This window comes from Mytilus californianus, unplaced genomic scaffold (genome assembly GCF_021869535.1).
Source record: "Mytilus californianus isolate M0D057914Y unplaced genomic scaffold, xbMytCali1.0.p SCAF_5, whole genome shotgun sequence".
Taxonomy (NCBI): Eukaryota; Metazoa; Mollusca; class Bivalvia; order Mytilida; family Mytilidae; genus Mytilus; species Mytilus californianus.
In genome coordinates, this window is record NW_026262701.1 from 80,637,427 (window position 1) to 80,659,609 (window position 22,183).

Genomic DNA, 22,183 nt, shown 5'->3' on the forward strand with positions numbered 1-22,183 from the left:
GACAGACATAACAACTTTAATACTTGATAGTTTGCCGATAAACAACAATCATATAGCATTAATATTTAGTGTTTAAACACATTTGTTTCGTATAATAGGGTATTTTATTATAATATCACTTATTTATATTGTTTCAACAAAAAAATTACAACCATATAATCAAATTAAAATAATATTATGCGTAGTAAAAATGGTAAAAAATAAAAACCTCCATGACAATAGAAAAGGAGGAATACATTTTTCAATACCTTAAAAACTCCAATGTCGAGTAAAATGTAAATTGTAAAAATTGTATAATAAAAATTATTTAACAATAAAATCAAATATAAATGAGACATTTCAAATAATGCTGATTCTTTATAAACAAACAAACATTTATGTTAACATTAAAAATAAACAAAGCAGAGCACTTTAATCCGACAAATTTCAAGCACTAAAATGAGTAAAATTCAAACAGGATGAAATAGCACTTTCACATGTAAAATGGCACTTAATAAAATTCCACATTAGGTATAATACCTAATAATACCTTAACATGTACAAACTGTTTCCAGTTCTATAACTTAATGACTGTATTCATTTTGTTCATTGTGCCCAAGATGAATACGAAAAGTTAGGGAAACATCAACTCTTCCAAGAAAGATATTTTAAATTAAAAAATGCTGATACTACGTAACAGGTGAATTTCCTAACATATATATTGATTGAATGATTATTGGTGTTTAACACCACTTTCAGCACTATTGGCTATATCTAGGCGGTGAATTTTTATTGGAGTAGGAAGCCGGAGAAAACCACCTACCTTTGGCAGGAAAACTGACAATCGCCAATTATACGATTAGAGTCAAACGCACCTGCCACGTGCTAAAAAATATATAACAATCGAACAGACATCTAGTTATTCAACTGTTGCACTGTATGAAATGCTGTTGATATCATTTATGGAACATTGATAATGCTGTTGAAAAAATGTATAGGCATATGATGCAGTATCTGTATTGTAGTATTGCAAAAGGATTTGTAATTTTATTACTAATTTTCTTCCTTTCATCAAGTCTTTCATTTAAATGATGCTCGGACTATTCTATCACCCAGTGGAACAGGTGGCCTATAGTTGTCTACTATACAGTTACTTCCACATCGGAGATTACGTAGCTCATGTAACTGAAAAGAAAACATTACGTCCATATTACACAATTTGAAAACAAATGTGTTTTTATATAATATATCGTATCAAAATATACTTCATAAAGAGTTACACATCTGAAATGTATGCTAACTAAAGGTTCAACATTATAGAAGGTAGTATGATTTTTCGAATACCTTGTTGATCAAAAGTTTTCGGTTGAAGGAGTCTAAATCCCAAAGAAAAACAAACATTTTTTAAAATATGAGAAGTAATAAGTTTTTCAGAATAATTTGACTGCATTTGTGTGTGGGTTAATTTAAAACATCAAAGTAAATAAGTTAACGTATGCCAAAGCAGAACATGTCAATGCGACGTGAATGAGAAAAGTGTCTCTAAGATTACTTTTATCTCGTCCCTATGATGGACTGCTTACATGGTTTAATTAGTATCACAGAAAGATGAAATTTATAACATTTTGTCTCAAGTTGACCTTATTAAGGTTATTTTTGAAACACGTGTTATGCATACATAAATCAAATCATACCTGCTCATCTGATATTTCGATTGGCTCTTTAAATACAATCCATGTGACACTTTCATACAAAGGTGGCGTTGTCAGTGAACCTAAGTACGTCCAATACTTTGATGTGTCCGCTGTGAAAAAAATCATAAGTTGACTTTCAAATATGGCTTATGGTAGACAAGCTGAATATATTTGTTAATATTCAAATTAGTTTGCTATGAGCAACACGACGGTTCCGAACGTGAAGCAGAATTAACTGATCCTTCTTGAGCATAATCTAAGTTATGGTGGAGTTCGTGTTACTCACTCTTTAGTGTTCTATGTAGTGTTTTGATGACTGTTTTAGTCTTTCGAGTTTTGCCGTGCTATTGGCGCTTTTTCCATATACTTGAATATGGTACAATGTATTTGATTGTCCTTTTGGTAAGTTCTGTCTCTGAAAAATATAAAATATTCAGTGTCCTACATATAACAAGACTTACAATTTAAGAGAGTTTTCATATCCAGATCAGTAGTCAAATGGACTTTCTTGCCTTCATCTCTAACTGCTGCCAATGCAGTATCTGTGAATTCTTTCATGCCGACATGTTTGGCTCCTGGCTAAAAAGTGAATATATAAATGTTCACATTCATTTGAATTTTTATCTTCAGCATTACGGAGACGTTCAAAGTCTTATTCTGCTCTTGTTTTTCGGTCTTCAGTATTACAATTTTATTTAGTGGTTGAAATAATATTTATATGTTGGAATGAAAAAATTGATTTGTTTTATCACTTGAATAAATTCTATATTCATAACAACCAGCGCATATCAACTTCCAACTTGTTTGTTACATTATTTTATTTTTAAAGCGTAGGACAATATTTAAGTTCGATATATATATAAACCTTTTTTCAATGTATTCTTCGTGATACAAACCTTGACAAAGAAGCCAAACACTGCAAGGCCATCTGGTTTATCTACAGCCGCCCCAAAATTAGGATATTTAGTATTGTAATGTACTAAATGCAGCTGAAAGTAAAACAGGAAAATAAAGTTTAATCAGTTATGGCAGTTTCAGTTTGTATAAAAAAAATCCAAAAACAGATAATAATTCGAGCTTTTAACAATCCTTCTCAAGATAAATGTGGAATTACATGTACATTTCAACGTCCTACCAACATAATAAGTTGTTTAGTCGATTCTCTTTTAAAATATAGATTGATTGATTTGTTTTTGGTGTTACACGTCATTTTCAAGGCTCTTTGCTATATCGTAGAGGCCAGTTATTTATTGGTGTAGGAAGCTCGAGTACCAGGAGAGAACCACCGACATTCGGAGTCTTTTATATTATATCTTCTCTATTGAAATGATACATTTGGAAGCTAAGTGCCAGGAGGGAACCACCGACATTCGGAGTCTTTTATATTATATCTTCTCTATTGAAATGATACATTTTGATTGTAAAATTTGACTTCATGAAATATTGTCAAACTTTAAGGTTGATTTAGACGATTTTATCTGTCAATCATGTATTTTTCCTCAAACGTTTTATATATTTGCCTTTTCAAACCGTACCTCTTGATGGTTATTCCGAACGTATTGTGAGTATGCAAATCATATCATTTGTGTTTTTACATTAACAGTAAACACATCAATATGCTGTACGAGTTTTTTTTATTTGGTAAAAAACTTTGACATCGACAAACATTTCAAGTGAATGATAAAATTCTAACAAGAAGAATAACAGTTGAGTTATTTAGAAAATAAACTATCGTTTCCTATTCTGTATGTAGCTATTCTATTTGCTTCTTCTTCTATGGTAGAAAATTGTCTGATTGTCATCATGCCACAACATCTATTTTTTGTATTACCGGTATTCAATATCTCAGTTGTTTCTATGACAATTTTATTTTATCTCGATTTTTTTCTGTTATAATTTTATAACATCTCAGTTGTTCCTCTGAAAATTTGTTATATATCTCAATTGTGTCGCTGAAAACTTTATTACATGTATATCTCGGTTGTTTCTATGAAAATTTTATTATTTCCCTTTCGTATCATTTATACCTCTGAGGCGTACATCTTGTCATTGATTGTATGTTCAGAACCTTTTTTGTCATTTGCTCCCCAATGAAAATGAAACTGTTCCAATTTATACGTCCCCGTTAAAGGTCCTCCTTTTATTTCTGAAAACATACAGACGAAAATTAAATTAAGCGTTTGCATTAAACATGCATGGACGTTATCAAACTAATAATAAACATACATTGAGAAATATATTTGAATAATAAAAGTCAACTAGATTTGTAATTGCTAGCAATAACGGATGGCACCCTTCCCCCATTGCCAGGGTAACGGCAGCCATTTTGAAAATTCCTCAGTCAAAGAGTGCATCTACACTTGCAAATTAACATTTTTTTTAAAGTTTCATAAATTTTGGAGCTTTTTGAAATTTTTGACATTTTTGCAGTTTCCATGGTAACAGCGGACATTTTGAAAATTCCGAAGTCAAACAGTAAATCAGCACATGCCAGTTACCATTCCTGGGAAGTTTCTTCCACTTTGGAACACTTTGATTTTTTTCGCATTTTTGCTGTTTCCATGGTAACTGTGGCCATCTTGACCATTCCAAAGTCAGAGGGACAACTTCGCATGGTGGTCAACATTATACCATAGTTCCATCAACTTTGGTCCATTCTATTCTGAGAACTGCTCCGGACAAAAATAGTGGAAGAAAAATGATAATAAAAAAAAGAAAAAAAAGAAACGTAGAATAACAATATGTCACCCCAACTCCGTTGAGGGTGCCATAGTAGAATAACAATATGTCACCCAACTCCGTTGAGGGTGCCATAATTATAATAATGATCAAATTAGCGATTCTTGCAGTACATTTTAAGCTATGTAACTTTCAATCTCGGCGTTTTTTTGGTTGTGTTTTTTTCTTTCTTGCAATAAATAACTCTTCCTAATAAAATAGTTTCAGATAAAATGTACTTGAATTGTAAGATTTAAATTTTCTTAGAGAAAACGACGTTATTTCTAATATTCTTACCAGATGAGTGGGTTGCTTGCACTTTTACTGACTTTCCCGTATTCATAACTTCAGGCTTAGGTTCTGGGTTATAATTTATAACCAAAGGAGAACTTGCTAGCTTTTGATCAAACGTAACATTCTCGGGTACGATGTTGATTGGCGATTGTCTCTTTCCATTGGCAATTGGAAACTCGTTACCCCAGGTGCATGGACCTACGGAAAATATAAAAAAATGTGAGCGCTTAAAAAGTTATTTATTATAAGGGTACGAAAAAAAAAAAGAAATCGTATAATTCAATTCCAAAAATTTTGATGCAACAGCTTGTTCTTGTGTATAGTGATGTCATCTTCGTTTGTGCTGACGTCATCTATATGCAAAAAAACAACAAAATACACATGCTGGTTATAAAAATATGTGTTTGAAAATGATTGCAAAGATGTTTGTGTCATTTATGTGACTTAATATTAATGACGTGACGAAAATGAAAACTACAGTACATATTTTTACGACCGTAAATTTTCATTGAGGTTAGACCTATATAAAGAAAACTTTCCTATTTTTGTTTAGTCACCAAAATATTTAATAAAATTTTACAATATACAAATTCAATATAAGCTTATAGAACTTGCTGCCACATTTAATCAAATCTGTCAGACTCATTCAAGACGTTATCTAAAGTCAAGGCTATTTTTGTACTGGAGCTAACCCTAGTTTTTTATCCGAAGGATTATAAAACATCTTTTTTCTCTCATGACGACAACATCCTAGCCACAACAACACGTAGATTTCGGAAGCTATTAAACTATGTAAAGTTTACATTATATAGTTAATCTGAACTCTTCTTGTCTCTCGTATTTCACTGAAGGACAGTAAAATTAAACAAAGTAATTAGGTCGTACAAATCAAACACTTGTAGAGTGGAGGAAATACGTATTTTTGTATGAGTTTGTCTGTTATATTATATGCTACTTGGATACAGTAAAACCTGTCTAGTGTTCGAGGAGCCTATTTCACATTATTTTCAAATATGCGGAGTTTGTTTATTCAAAATATTCATATTAGTAAACAACTTCATCAAACTTCATTTTAGGCATTTTTAGTTTAAAATTATTGTAGTCTATCCATTTCTCGTTGCCACTGTCATCCATTTCTCGTTGCCACTGTCATCCATTTCTCGTTTCCACTGTTATCCATTTCTAGTTTCCACTGTCCTACTTTCTCAGAATATTTTTCCTGGAAATGTTTTGTCTTCGGAGTCTGCAGTTCAGTGGTTGTTGTTGGTTCATGTTTGTCATATTTGTTTTTCGTAAATTGTTTTGTTATAACTTAGGCCGTTAGTTTTCTCAATTGAATTGATTCATATTTCTTGTCGCGGCCTTTTATAGCCGACTATACGGTATGGTTTTTTTCCTCATTAATGAAGGCCATACGATTGTCTATCATTGCTTTCATCCACTTTATTTGAACTTTAAATTGGTGGATAGTTGTCTCATTGGCAATCATACCACATCTCCTTATCTTTATATTAGCTAGTTTTGTTTTTTGTTTTGTTATGGTGTATTCTCTATTATAACATTGTTGTGGAGTTGGATGATAGGTTTTGCGCGAAATTAATGCGCGTTCTTTTAAGTCCCTTTTGTTATTCCACTGATCGCGAATAAAAAACGGGAGGACTGAGATCATGTTCGTGTTCCCGTCTCAAGTATGAAAACTTGTAAGTTGCTGTGATTGTTGGTGTTTTTTTTTTGTCTATTTTGTTTTGTGTGGTATTTTTGGATATTTCACTGAGCACGTAAAATGTCTACTCATTTTTACATGCGTCGAGAAAGGCCAAAGCAGGTCTAGTAACCGCTCGACGCCATCCGACTGTCTGTGTGTCTGTCCAAAAGACCTTAGATAGAACGTTTTCGTCAAACTTTTTTAGGCTTCTATTAAAGGGAATGATTTTATTTTTGGTCTACAGCTTCATAATGTTGAGTTGTAGAGGCTGGACAGTATTTACATCTACCGTGCATCTACTTCCTGTTTTCTGATAGTTTTAAATTTGACAACACTCATTTTACAAGGAAAATTTCTCCTCAAGATTTTCTTGGCTTCAATGAAAGGGAATAATCATTTATGCTTCAATATACATGTAACCTCAATAACTAAATACAGCGACGCAGTTCAAGACTGGTGATGGACTTATTCATAATTCCATGTATGTGTTGTTATAAACGATTCTTAGAACCAAACATTTCAAGGGCACCCTAAAAAAAACTACTAGTACTTACCATTGTCCTTATCGTATCCCCAAGGCATTTTCAAGTCTGAAAATATACAAGGATAATTATTGAATAAAATACTAAATTATTTCGACTCGTTAAATTACTAATGGATTTTGAATACCATGTATAGTGTAATTTTAGTCAATATATATTTATTTTCCATAAATAACGATAAAATGGACGTAGTGTTATAAATTAGGTGTAAAAATAACCCAAAACATGTCATTATCTGTACTTACACCTGCATAAATGAATGGTTAATTGATTGTTGAATATTTTGAATATTTGAAGCCCATTTAGGATGTAAAAAGTAAACAATAAATCTACAATAAGCAGTTACTGCGCAGTGGGTCGACAGAGTTGGACAGCGACTGCAAATATAGTAGAAGTAAACATTTTGCCCTTCAACCACATACGTACTCGAGAATGAGATGAAACGATTATGAAGCGTGAAGAGAGCTTGACACTCAACAATGGGCATATGCTTAAATTACCTTGTCTAACTATACGCGATACTTGTACATCCCACACAACTAATAGTCACAGCCCCCCTTTTTAGCACGAGTCGTACTGCCGTTCGGTAGAAGTGAACTTGATTGTGTTTCACAAATCTTGATACGTCTTGGGTGCACAAACCACAGAAGGAAAAAGATAGGTAGACAAATGATCTTAAAAGTCCGATATTACCATACGCGCGTTTCGTCTAAAAATAACTCGGGGATTTTTTTTTTCAACATAAGCAACTGTAACAATCAATCAATCAATCTAAGACTTGATTACCTAATTGGTGTTTGCTCAACGTTCAGTGAAGTATTCCATTTATGTGTAGGATGAGAAAAAAGGGGGAATATGTGTGTTCTGCTGAATGCAACAAATTAGATGAGGGCCGTGAAAGTTAAAAAAACTTCCCCTGGAAAAATAGAGTATGTTGGATAGAGGGAGTTATTCGTCTTGCAATTGGAAATCTAATGGCCACTCAAAGAGTTGTTGAAAAGATTTATTAGCGTGCAGAAAGCCCGACACTCTCCTTACACGAGGCATTAGGTTTAACGTCATCATCCCAAATAGACGTGGTTGTGTACTTATACATCCCACCCAGCCAATCGGAAAATAAACTGATTATAGATACCAGGATTGAAATTTTGTAAGCCGTTCGCGCGTTTCGTCTAAAAATGACTCTTCAGTGAAGCTTTCTTTGACATTGCCTTTGCTGTCCAACACTGAGGTCCAACAGAGGAAGTAGGTAACAATATTTCTTCAACAAAATTCAACCCTTTTGTGCTGGTCTCCGACTTGACATGTATTTTTTATATGCGACAATGCCTTACAGAATCTTAACAATAGATAATAATACACCATATTGATAGGGAATAATATAACTGTACTAAACTTTAGTGAATTTTGAGTGTAATGCACCGAAATACACTAGCCAGTAAAATCTCTTCTAAAGGTCGTCACTGCAGTAAATTGTACGAATTATGTTGAATTATAACTACAAGTATCATTTCCTGGAATAGTATAACCACTTGCAAATAATGACGCGTCAATTGGACTTCCCATTTAAAAAGTAAATAGTACGTGATTTTCACAATGTCAAGTATATTTTGAAGGTCATAATAAAACAAGAATGTGTCCATAGTACACGGATGCCCCACTCGCACTATGATTTTCTATGTTCAGTGAACCGTGAAATTAGAGGTCAAAACTCTAATTTGGTATTAAAATTAGAAAGATCATAGCATAGGGAATATGTGTATTAAGTTTCAAGTTGATTGGACTTCAACTTCACCAAAAACTACCTTGAACAAAAACTTTGACCTGACACGGGGACAGACGGACGAACGGAGGGACGAACGGACGCACAGACCGAAAAATATAATGCTCCTAGGTAGGGCATACACTAGCCATTAAAATCTCTTCTAAAGGTCGTCACTGCAGTTAATTGTACGAATTTTGTTGAATAACTACAAATATAATTTCCTGGCTTAGTATAGCCACAAGATTGCAAATAATGGCGCGTCAATTGGACTTCCCATTTAAAAAGTAAACAGTACGTGATTTTCACAATGTCAAGTATATTTTGAAGGTCATAATTTTTTTTTACTAAAGTCAAATACTTTATAATGAGATTGATACAATAATGAACATTCATTGTGTATAATGTTTTGAAGTTGTAATGCAGGATACATGAATAGTAAACAATTTAAAATGAATTTTCTACAGTATACAGTGAAATTCAAGCCATTTTCAATCATATTGAAACGAAAAAGAAACACCCTTATGTCGTTGAAAACCTTTTGGGATTTTTCTACTTCTTAACGACGTCTACTCTTGGAAACTTGATTTGGAATCTTTCTTTACTTTCTTCTGAAATTTATTTCATTTTACGTCTATATCTATCTATCTACATCTGAACTTCCTATCTAATATCATTAAGTTCAGTAACTCTAAGTTAATTAAATATGTTAGATATTATAGAGGTGACCGTAGGATACAAGATCATTCAACATAAACTGCTTTCTTTTCTTTTTTTTTCTTTTTTTTTTATCTTAACAACATCTAATAAAATGCTCCGCAGCTTGATACGACCGCAGAGGTCGAACCCTGAACAGTTGGGGCAAGTATGGACACAACATTCAAGCTTGATACAGCTCTGAATTTGGATTGTGATTAAATATTTGACACATCATAGGTTTCTGACACAGAATGAATGTGGTCTAAGAACTTAAAATTTTTAAATTGGACATTCACCTATTATGGTCCAATATCCAAAATCTAAATACATGGTTAGATTCAGCATATCAAAGAACCCCAAGAATTCAATTTTTGATGAAATCAAACAAAGTTTAATTTTGGACCCTTTTGACCTCGATGTGGACAAAGTTGATAACGGGCCCCAAAAATCAAAAATCTAAATACATGGTTAGATTCAGCATATCAAAGAACCCCATATATTCAATTTTTGTTGAAATCAAACAAAGTTTAATTTTGGACCCTGATTTGGACCAACTTAAAAACTGGGCCCATAATCAAAAATCTAAATACATGTTTAGATTCAGCATATCAAAGAACCCTAAGAATTCAATTTTTGTTAAAATCAAACTTAGTTTAATTTTGGACCCTTTGGACCTTAATGTAGACCAATTTGAAAACGGAACCAAAAATTAAGAATCTAAATACACGGTTAGATTCGGCATATCAAAGAACCCCAATAATTCAATTTTTGATGAAATCAAACAAAGTTTAATTTTGGACCCTTTGGACCTCAATGTGGACCAATTTAAAAACGGGGCCCAAAATCCAAAAACTTAATACACGGTTAGATTCAGCATATTAAACAACCCCAAGAATTCAAGAATAAAACCCCATTGAAATTGGTCAAGAAATAAGCAATTTATACGAAGTATCTTCTTTTGCACAATACTGTGCAATTGAATATTTCTTGCTATTGCGCAATACTGCACAATTGACAATTTCTTGCTATTGCGCAATATTGTGCTATTGGATATTTCTTGCTATTGCGCAATACTGTGCAATTGAAGATTTCTTGCTATTGCGCAATACTGTGCAATTGAAGATTTCTTGCTATTGTGCAATACTGTGCAATTGAAAATTTCTTACTATTGCACAATACTTATTATATAATAATTTACACATCCTGTTTGGTGTATATCTCCTACCATATCATTATTATTTGCTTTTAAATATAAATCAGAAATAACCAACTTAAAATGGAAAATTTACAAAAAAAAAAAGGAAAAAAAGAAAAAAAAGGAAAAAAAGAAAAAATCCCCCCCCTCAAATTTTTTGAACCCCCTTATGATTCATCACCCCCAAACTCAATCCCAGCCTTCCCTTTGTGGTATAGTACCTTGCAGTACAATTTCAGAGAGATCCATACACTTGAACACAAGTTATTGTCTGGAAACTAGAAAAATGTGTTTTTGGCCCCTTTTTGGCCCCCAATTCCTAAACGTTTAGGACAATTACCCCCAAACTCAATTCCAGCTTTCCCTTTGTGATATGGAACCTTGTAGTACAATGTCAGAAATATCCAAACACTTACACACAAGTTATTGTCATGAAACTAGAAAAATGCTTGTTTTTTTTCCCTTTTTTGGCCCCTAATTCCTAAAATTTTGAGGCAATTACCCCCAAACTCAATCCCAGCATTTCCTGTGTGATATGGAACCTTGTGGTACAATTTCAGAGAGATCCATACACTTGAACACAAGTTATTGTCTGGAAACTAGAAAAATGCTTATTTTTGGCCCCTTTTTGGACCCTTATTCCTAAACGTTTCGGGCAATTACCCCCAAACTCAATTCCAGCTTTCCCTTTGTGATATGGAACCTTGTAGTACAATTTCAGAAAGATCCATACACTTTCACACAAGTTATTGTCATGAAACTAGAAAAATGCTTATTTTTTGCCCCTTTTTTGGACCCTTATTCCTAATATTTTGAGGCAATTACCCCCAAAATCAATCCCAGCATTTCCTTTGTGATATTGAACCTTGTGGTACAATGTCAGAGAGATCCATACACTAACACACAAGTTATGTCTGGAAGTTACAAAAATGCTTATTTTTGGCCCCTTTTTGGCCCCTAATTCCTTAACTGTTGGTACCATAACCCCCAAAATCAATCCCAACCTTCCTTTTGTGGTATTGAACCTTATGGTAAAATTTCATAGAGATCCATTCACTTAAACTAAAGTTAGAGTGCGAAAACCAGTGTGTCTTCGGACGACGCAGGACGACGCCGGACGACGACGACAACGACGACGACGACGACGACGACGACGCCAACGTCATATCAATATACGACCGCAAAAATTTTTGCGGTCGTATAAAAATCAAAAATACGATTAATTATAACCCTTTTTAAATACGTGACTCTTCTTGACATAATTTGTTTAAAGCTATTAATGATAAAGTTTATTTCAGATATTACATTTATATACAGATAAGTGGGAACGTCAAAACTAATTAGCTCTACAGAAAAGTACTTTTGTAGTTAAATAAGGAAAAGGCGAGGGACTTGGTACAAATTGGAACACCCGAAATCAATCAAAATAAAACATAAAATAGAAAGTACATTACTACTTTGTATAAAATAATTTCTCATTTCAAACTCCATTGATTGATTGTTGTTTGCTTAACGACCAGTGGCAAATATTTTCGGTATATTTATTCAGGACGAGAGAGAGAAACCTTAAACGCAATAGTACGCTCTTCAAAATGGGTCGAACAATATGAATGGTGGGAAAGAGTGCATCTGGGATAGTGGTAAACATTTAAACTCATTCCACGTACGGCTTCAACGAGTATTTGCAAAAGATCCCTAACGAACAGAGCATGGCACTCTCCCAACACGAGGTATCTAATTTGATTTAACGTCCCCATTCCGACCGGGCGTGGCTGCGTATTTATACACCCCGCACAGCCAATTGGAAATGGGTTTTAGTATATAAAATTATTATTTACTAATATCCATGGCAAATAAAAGAAGAATGTGTCTGAGGAAACCAATGCCCATGCTTTGCAATTCTAAAGTTATAAAGTGGCATAACTCTAGAACGGTTAATGACATACTGCCAAAATTTAAGCTCTGTCTGCGTGTTGTGGGTCATAGCATTGTGTATGAGTTTCACAAAATTTGTATGAGGCAAACTTAAGTTGGAGAGCGGAAACGAAAAAAGTTGCAATTTTCCAAGTAACTCTAGAACGGTAAGTGACCAAATTTGAACTCTGTCTGTGAGTTTTGGTTCTTAGCATTGTGTATGAGTTTCATAAAATTTAGATGAAGAAAACTTAAATTAGAGTGGGGAAACGAAAATGGGACGGACGGTTAAGGGTATCACTTAATGCCCCCTTCGCCTAGCGGCGGGTCATATAAATATAACTTCTACTTTCAGAAATGGTGCACAACGATATGCTGCATGACGTAATTCTGTCAAGTTTAGTGTCATTCCAATGTAAATTATAGAACATTAACTAGCGTGCATGACAAATATTATAAGTGCTTTCGTTGTATATGAGTATGAGCAATGATTACAGATGCTCTAGACTTTAATCGTATTAAAAAGTAGGAAAATACAATTTTTTTAATGTCTATTTTACCTACACATTTATCATTGTTGTCTAGCTAACTGAATTCAGTTACAAACAATATATATCATAGTGATGACAGTTGTTACAAGCAATAATCTTTTTATTGTTAAATTTACAACAGGGGCCATTTATCAACAAAAGTTTAATATATAGCTTTATAGGAAGCACATGCTATGAATAGAGATTTACTATAAATTTACGAATATAACTTTTAAATTATTTTTGTCAGTGATTTTCTGATTTAGGATTTCTCGTATATTTATTGAGTACTTTGTGGCAGGATTGGATTAAAATGTTATCAAACACTTTACAGCTTGAATTTAATCTTGTTATTCAGGCTCAGATAGAGCAAATCAACACATATAGAACACATAATGTAGCATTATAGTAAAGAAAGGATATCGGATATCCATCAGTACATGCAGAGCAAAAACACAAAAAGTAAAGAAACAGCACTTTTATTGCTGATCTTCATCTCAAAGTCACATTAGTTCATATAAAGAACGGAAATAAACAGGCTGTTTTTTTAGGTTCTTGCTTTTGTGAAGTGTGTGGACTTTGTGTTATTCTACCTTTCTTTTCTTTAACTCAAGGATTTCCATGATTTATTAGTTACACAAATTCCCATTATTTAGGAAAGCATGAGTATTTAGAGAATAAATAGATCTCAACATGATATAGTTTATCACACACTTCAAGAGAACTGATGACTCTTGTTAAGATAAAACACGACCCGAGAATAAACACTAGCCAAGGAAAACAGGTTTCGAAAATAACTCCCCTTACTTAAATCATACTTTTTTTTGCAATCAATAAACGGAAGCTACTATTTTTATGATGTTTTAAAATAAAATACAAAAGGACAGACCTCAATATTACTATTTATCATACTCAGCTTCTATATTCTAAAGCCTATCTAAGTGAGTACCCGATTTTAAATCGTTAAAAAGAAGGGGTTCTTAGAGAGTACCCGATTTTAAATCGTTAAGAAGAAGGGGTTCTAAGCGAGTAACCGATTTCTTATCGTTAAGGAGAAGGGGGTTCTAATTGAGTAACCGATTTTTAATCGTTAAGAAGAAGGGGTTCTTAGTGAGTACCCGATGTTTAATCGTTATGAAAAGGGGGTTCTAATTGAGTACCAGATTTTTAATTGTTCAAAAAATGGGTTCTAATCGAGTACCCGATTTTTAATCGTTAAGTAAAAAGAGATTCATAAGTTTTATGACGTGTTTCATTTAAAAAAAAAAACAACAAACAATAAATAAGAAATAAAACTTGTGTCAGAAAAATCTTGTTTATCAACATTTTTAACATTTCTAAACTTTTGACGGGACAAGAGATGGTGAGTAAATGCTTACAATTAACACGGTAAGTAAAGATGTCAAACTTTAATTTACAATCTTGTCTTCTTTATCTGTTCCTCTGATGTCGTATAACATGTGTAATTTGTTAGTATAGTTGCGTAGTTTAGTTGTAAAATTGAATTAAAATAGGTCATTGGGACGTCCGCTAAGAAAGCTATAACGCGAAGAAAATCAAAATATTATGAAGCATTTTGAATTGTTAATTTATTTCTGTACCTAAGCCTTTTATCAATATTGCTTTTTCCCAATATTACCAATAATTTATCGTACTTTAAATGATCAATGGAAATGCTTGTACTTGAATAACGTATACGGTCCCTGTAAGTGCACGCCATATTTACATAAACGGACTCAATGAAGGTTTTTAACGGAATTTGTATTCAGCAGGGATAACCTAAAACACTTAAAACTTAAATCTATTTTCAGTTTAGACAGATATATTGTATTTTTATTAGTTTTATAGGTCTTACATGATCCACTTTCACTAACACATTACATAATCATACAAATGTCCGCACTAGTTGAAGCATCTAGTGAAAATGAATCATTATTATTTCAGCACGGATTACCACAATAATATTGTCTTGTAAATTTCATCATAGCTAATTTTTTTTGCTTGGCCGCTTTCTATCTTCTTTCCTTTTTTCCTATATTTGTTTTTGCGATAAACATACATAGACATAAGAAGATGTGGTATAAGTGCCAATGAGACAACTCTCCATCCAAGTCACAATTTGTAAAATAAGAAATAATAGGCAAAGCAGTAAAAGAACTCGTACAAAAACTGTTATAAAAGGCCCGGCGTAAAGACTCAAGTAATACAAAACAGACATATAACAAACACAGGGCAAAAACAGAGATTACAAGAAATAAAAGTAAAACCATAGCAGGGGACAATAATAAAAATAGCAAGCGTGGATGAGTATTTATACATCCAAACACCATAATATTGAATTAACAATTAAGAACAAAGATATCATAAACATGTGAAAGCTCTCTCACAGGCAAGCAACCTATAATTGTAAAATATAAGGGCATACACCACAAGCACGGGGACACATTCTACTGCATCCACACAGCACGAGCAACAAACCCTGCAGTAAATAGATATAAGAAGATACATGCATATATAGATACTACCACTGTTATTTCAGTAAGACGTTTTTGAGGTAGATTCTAATGTTAAAGTCTTTAAAACATGCAGTAACCTAACATCTTAGTGACTTTAAGAACTTTCTATTTGAATATTATGGGAATTGTTCTAATATCGCAATGATCTTATATTTCATAATAGTTCATGAATGCTCTGGTATTGCTTTGTGAAATATTTGGAGCATGGACTGTGTATTTAGTAAATCTATGTAATTGGGGCTATTTATTCGTTCGTTGTGTTTTGGCTGTTTCTTTTGATTGCTCGTCGCTTTTAAGACGCATAACGTAACTTTAATTTCACACTGTCCATGGTCTTTCCTTGGGAAAATCTCATTGTTTCTCATGTTTTCCATTGAAGTAACTAATGTTCAGTATATTTACGGAGTTAACTTTGTTAAAACCAGGAGTGCCCTCTCCTCCCTTGGCTTTCACCTTTTCCTGGACTATAGCGTTCCTGATAAAGGTAAATCCAGAAAAGCGCGTCGGACGCACCACTTTATAAAACATTATTTTCGTTTAAGGCATTTACACTTAAAAATATTTGGCTTATTCAAAGCCAAGATTCTTCACATTTTTTGTGTGCGGATATTGTGTTATTAAAATTTGCTGTTATGAAATTTTGAAATTATTTGAAATTAAGGAATATATCTCCCTCATGCAGAAAAGCTATGATTCCTTGCCCGGCTTTTTCTATACTTCTTTTGGTTTATAAGCTCTTCATTTTTTTTAATAAGTTTTGAATTTTCAGATATTTTGGCCTCGAACATCACTGAAGAGACATTTATTGTCGAAATGCGCATCTGTTGCAGAACTGAAAATTGGTACCGTTAATGTTATTCTAAATGATACTTTTTTTTATATTTCAAGTTCCATGGTATATATGTATTTAATATATCTATGGTCTTAAAATAGATTTAAGTATGGATTAGAAAAAAAGGTAGAAATGTAGGGCTCGTCGAACATTTCCATCCTGTTTTATCAGAGACAGCATATGTTTTTATATGCACGTATTGATAATATCTATGATTGAAATTGTAAAATGTGGACACGAATAGGTTGAAACAAAAATTCCAGTACTCTGTGCTCATTCACAACATCATAAATAAAATTCCACGGAACAATATTGTTACTGTAAAAGGCAAGGCTTTATACTATCAGTGATTGTACATAACAATGAATAAGCACAGTTTGACTGCTACCGTAGCAGGGTTGCGGTGAAAATATTTTTGAATAGCGCCAAAAATCATATTGATGGCCTTAAAATGTATCATAATTGCATTAAAAATCATACGTCGAAGAAAAATGGATATGCCAGAGCACAAGTAAAAAACACTGAAAAAACACAATAAGAAAACTAAAAGAAAAACAGACAATCCACCATCTACGCAGAAAACTAAAGACTGAGCAACACGAGCCCCACCAAAAAACAGTGGGTGATCTCGTGTGTTACGGAATGGTAAGACGAGTCAGCTCCACTTGTGACTACCGTCGTGTTGCTTATGGCTTGTAAAAGTATGGTAAAAGTCTCCGATGATTCGATGATGTGTCAAAATGTCAGATACCCGCATGTGCACGCAATATAACTATTTAAAAAAAAAATTCAATGACAATACAAACATGCGTAGGAACTATCCTAAAATAAAAGCACATCACATACTTATTCTTGAGACATTACTGTCATTATGGTAACAGAAAGATAAAGTGTCGGCATTATTTTTGGGTAGCAAGGGTATATATGGTTTATTGACTGATATAAAGAAGAAATAATTTACCTCTTGTGTAATATTTAAATCCAAATATAGTTTTTCCGAATGAAGTTTCGCATGTGAAGTCTGTTAATTGTTTACATGGCAGATCGGTGCATTGGGAAGTTGTTAAGTAAGCTCGTGTTTTTTTTTTGGTACTTAAGAATGTCTGCTTCATCTGGAAAGTGTCATTCTCAATGATGTATACTTGTATTACATGTATACTTGTATTATATAATTAACGTTTTCAGTGAGAATAACACTTGAAGATTTATCATTCCAGAGATATTTCACATCCTGTCTGTTATCAAGGGTTGCACTAAGACGCATCCGACCTCTATCTAGTACATAAGTTTTACATTATTAGCATTACATCCATGCATATAAAGCGGGTGCTATAGTTCGTTCTGATGATGCAGAAAACAATTACAAATAACTCTACTACGTACTTAACGTAACGGAATAGAAGGGATACAGCATACAATTGTTGACACAAAATCTCGTCATGCATTGTGTCGTTGGTTTGCTGTCTAGGTTTTATAATTCCTGAAGATGGGTTATTGAAACCCATCTCAATTGAAAATATCAGTCAAACATTGCTTTGTATGATTCGAATAACAAAGGTAACGTGGTTTAACTTATTGTTTATTCGCACCTTTCTGTGTGTTTTTCACACCAAGGGACTCTCAATAAAATTTTTAAAAAAACCGGGAATGCCCTTTCATTTTTCTTTATTATGCTTCGAGAAATTAGGGAAGCAAAGTTAATATCAAAAAGGGAATAACAGATGTATATTTTTTTCAAGGTATATTCCAAAATGAACTGGTTTATTTTCGAGAACATCCATATAGAACAAATTATGCCGTAGACTGTCACAAAACTGATACTTTCGAATGAAATAATTCAGCCTATACGCATTGTGATTTAAGTACAATCAGAAACGCTGAACAGAATTAATACACGTATATCGAACAGATGCGTTGCAAACAAGGTTGCCACGGAGCAATAGTAATGCAGTGTATCTTGTAAAGCCCATTTCAACACGAAAGATGAAATCATGATATCAAGTATGGTTAAAGACCATGATAGTCGTATAAAAGCATGATAGCCGAGTGGGGGTTCGATCCCCAATCCGGTCATACAAAAGACTTTGAAATTGGTATTTGCTACTTCTCCGCTGAATACGAGGCATTTAGGAGTTAGAGCAAAGACTGGTCGTTGATGTCAGAATAATGTGTCCAAGTAGGCTGACCTATAATCCTGCGGACACCAACATAGTGAACTAGTGTAAATGCTCTTTTGTTCCGACGTTGGAAAGTTCCGGGCGGAATGAACTAACTAGCCGAAAAGTTCCGGAGGAACTTATTAACTAGTTACTTTGTTCTTCCTCTGGTTTAAAAGTTCCACCGGAACAAAGTGAATAGTTGAAAAGTTCCAACGGAACATATCAACTAGTTAGAAAGTTCCTTTTTGCCAAATTAGTCAAAACCGGAACTAACAAACTAGCCCAAAAGTTCCAACGGAACTTATCAACCAGGCAGAAAGTTCCATTTGGAGAATTGATGCAAAGTAAAAGCGCAACATATTATATTTGAACCTTTCAAAGGGAAACCAAGATACTGATTACAAAAGTCAAAAGGAACTTATCAACTAGCCACAAAGTTCCTCTTTGGCAAATAAGTCAAAACCGGAACTAACAAACTAGCCCAAAAGTTCCAACGGAACTTATCAACCAGTCACAAAGTTCCATTTGGAGAATTGATGCAAAGAACCACATGAGGAGGGGGTATTCTTCCCTCTCTTGAGGGTACTATGAATACTAAATTTGCATGATAATGCAACTTATTCCGTTTTATGTGAGCTATGAAATACAACTTAAATTTTGCATATTTGTCCCCAAAGAAACCCCTTTCAGCGCGTTGGGTATTCTTGTAAATTAATGATTTGCTCTTATATATACTGATACTCATTCTTCCCCCTCTTTCTACAAAAAGGACGAAATATGGTATATTCGGAACGATGTAACTAGTTGTTCTGTTCCGCCAGAACTATTCAACTAGCTACATTGTTCCGGGACTTTTCAACCAGCTACTTTTTTCCGGAACTTTTCGACTGCACTCGGAATAAAACAACTAGTTGCAAAGTTCCATCGGAACGAAAAAACTAGTTGAAAAGTTCCGCCGGAACAAAGTAACTGACGGAACATAGTGGCTGTTACACTAGCACGTTAAAACTCTGGATCAGCATATTGGTCTAGTAGAAAGGAGTGTAAATAATCATATCTCATCAACATGTTCTCGTCCCGATATGCCTGTAATATGCATCACTGGACGTTGAAAAACAACCAATTCATCCATCAACCAAGCATGGTTCATACCAACTAGGTCATACAACCCGGGTTATCACGTCGGCGTAACTCACGAAATAAAAAAATCCGTTAAAAATATATGATAATGAGAATGCATTTGCCATGTTTTTCATATGGTATCCAAATTTCCAGTATCAACTTTTCCCTACCAATACCGGGCACTGGCTTAGCTTATAGAAATAAGAAGATGTGGTATGAGTGCCAATGAGACAACACTTTATCCAAGTCACAATGTGTAAAAAGTTAACAATTTTAGGTCAAAGTACATTATGTTAATATTTCTCAGTAAATATGGGATATGTATTATTGAATATTTGATATTTTATAAACATAATTACACCAAGATGTCGTTAAATGAAATTGGATAGCTTGTATTTATCATGCTTTTCAATAACATATGGTGAAATCGCTGAAAGTCCCCCCTCCTAAATTATTTAAAACTATCATTCTGCATTGACAATAATATATTGGTGTATATCAGATATAACCATTCGGGCTAACGCCCTACGTGTATATCTAATACATTATCATCGAATACCCGGATTGTAAAGAAGAATTATAATTTTACGTATATTTGATATATACATAGATGTGATGTAAAGCCATTTGAATCAAAATATAAATGAAACTTAATGTTTCTAAGCCGATGACTTATTTCCGGTATCAAATAAATGATTTAAAAATTAAATATAATAGTATTTTATTACAGATAATATTCGTTTAGAACGTCATTATGACATATGCAAATGTCACGTCCCATTTAAAAAAAAAAGGAGTATTATTACTAGTTTATAAACATACCTGAACAGCAGATGACATGCACAATGTTTAAAAATTAGCTATTTTCAAAAATATAACGGTTGATCTGCTTACATATACTGATTCGGTCATTCAAATATCTTTTTTTTTCAAATTTAAAATACATTTAACGGCTCTTTGTTCGTAACAATGACTATAGCTTCACCTCAAATTATAAAGGGCATGTGTAGTCTGCTTTAATTATAGACTACACATTTTAATGTTGTAGCAGAAGCAAAATATCAAGTTACATTTGTAAAATTTAATGATTATTTATTAAAAGAAATGATACGTACCATTAAACCACTTACCGTTTAGTATATAAAGTTCAAATATATTTATATCCTGTTGGAAAAGTGCAGTGTGAAACTTTTACATTTTAAATAAAGCAGATGCCAGGGAAGAAAAAAAGGTATTCAGTGAGCACTGACCTTGAAAATGTTAACAGCCGAAGTTTAAACGATCGCATATTGAACATATGTAATAATACTTAGCTTTTGATCAGAAACTAACCTTTAGAGTTCACATGTTGTGTACTGTTAATACAGCTGTTGCGTTAAATGGGTTATAGATATATATAAACATTGATTTCTTCCGCCTGGTAGCAGGGGCGGATGCAGGCCCCCACGCCCCCTAAAATTTGCAAAGAATAGGTTGTCCTCAGCTTAATAAAGAATATTTCGATAATTTTACCTCAAAAAAAGTTTCGCCTCGCTCAGCTCGTCGAAAATTTAAGTTTGCGCCCCCATACTAAAATCCTGGATCCGACCCTGGGTAGTACGATCCGTGCTTGGGGTGAGGATCAATTAAACTGTACGGGATGTGAAATACGCAGCCACGACCGGTCGGAATTAAGATGTTAAATCTGAAACTCTGTGCCGGAATAGAACCACTTCGTGTACATGTAAAGGAACCCTGCAATTAAGAAGATGTGATATGATTACCAGTCAAACACACAAGGGTCATTTTCCTCAAAAAACTGAGAAATCTTATCACAGCATGTCTTCAGATAAGAAGTCAATTATCTATTACCAGTCACACTATCCACCGAAGAGCAAACGAGAAGGATGTAAACATGTACAGGTTATCGTACGGCCTTCAATAATGAGTAAAACCAACAACGTTAAATAAGCTATAAAAATATTTAACAAAAAGTAAAACCAAGAGCCTGGTTTATAATAATACAATAAAAGATTAATTTTATTGTAGACAGCAAGCAACGACAAGCACAGAATAACAGGCTCTTAATGATTTTGGACAGGCACATAAAATGTTGCGGGTTAAAAGATGTTTGTGAGCGATCAACCCTGCTTGCTTACACATCTGCAAGAAAACAGGAGATAATTTTATTTGTTTGTGAATCGAAAGCTTTAATAATCCCTCAGCCAGGTCTCTGTTATATCTAACAGATTGTCTGCTTCTCACGAAAAATCTTTTATTAACATGTTGCGTTAAGAACGTATGAACTCCTCTACAAGGTTAGTGTATGAATCAGACACTTACCAATCCACGAATCTGGTTTTTTCAAGTCAATTGTGAACTTCAGACACTACACATTTGCCCCACATTAAGGACTGACCTTTCATACTACTTCAGACAATGCACAGCTGTCCCACATTTACGACTCACCTTTTAAAGGCAATTTTATTGAAACGTTGCAACATGGGTTATAACATCACACACGACCGTCACATTTCTATAAC

At 33.6% G+C, this 22,183-nt stretch overlaps 1 protein-coding gene across 6 annotated transcripts; it reads right to left on the reverse strand.

Annotated features, from left to right (window-relative positions):
- Positions 1–21,016, reverse strand: LOC127703140 (carbonic anhydrase-like). Of its 6 annotated transcripts, none has more exons than XM_052207633.1 (8): positions 20,994–21,016; positions 6,945–6,980; positions 4,689–4,883; positions 3,701–3,819; positions 2,570–2,662; positions 2,135–2,252; positions 1,674–1,783; positions 1–1,164 (listed from the first exon to the last, which is right to left on the reverse strand). In XM_052207633.1, the coding sequence occupies exons 2-8, from the start codon at positions 6,970–6,972 to the stop codon at positions 1,060–1,062; spliced, it is 768 nt and encodes a 255-aa protein (XP_052063593.1). In that variant the 5' UTR covers positions 6,973–6,980; positions 20,994–21,016; the 3' UTR covers positions 1–1,059. The 6 variants fall into 6 exon arrangements, with proteins under 6 accessions (XP_052063593.1, XP_052063592.1, XP_052063590.1 ...); XM_052207632.1 differs by lacking the exon at positions 20,994–21,016 and adding an exon at positions 20,912–20,933; XM_052207630.1 differs by lacking the exon at positions 20,994–21,016 and adding an exon at positions 20,792–20,893.
- Positions 21,017–22,183: the final 1,167 nt, after the last annotated feature.

Bases quoted from the DNA above. Each gene is read 5' to 3' on its own strand.
- LOC127703140 (XM_052207628.1), bottom strand. From the start codon at position 17,492: ATGAAGCAGACATTCTTAAGTACCAAAAAAAAAACACGAGCTTACTTA. The intron at 6,981-17,341 runs GTAAATTATTTC...GTATATTTTCAG, and splicing joins ATTTAAATATTACACAAGAG to ACTTGAAAATGCCTTGGGGA. The intron at 1,784-2,134 runs GTAAGTCTTGTT...TTTTTTTCACAG, and splicing joins TATGAAAACTCTCTTAAATT to CGGACACATCAAAGTATTGG.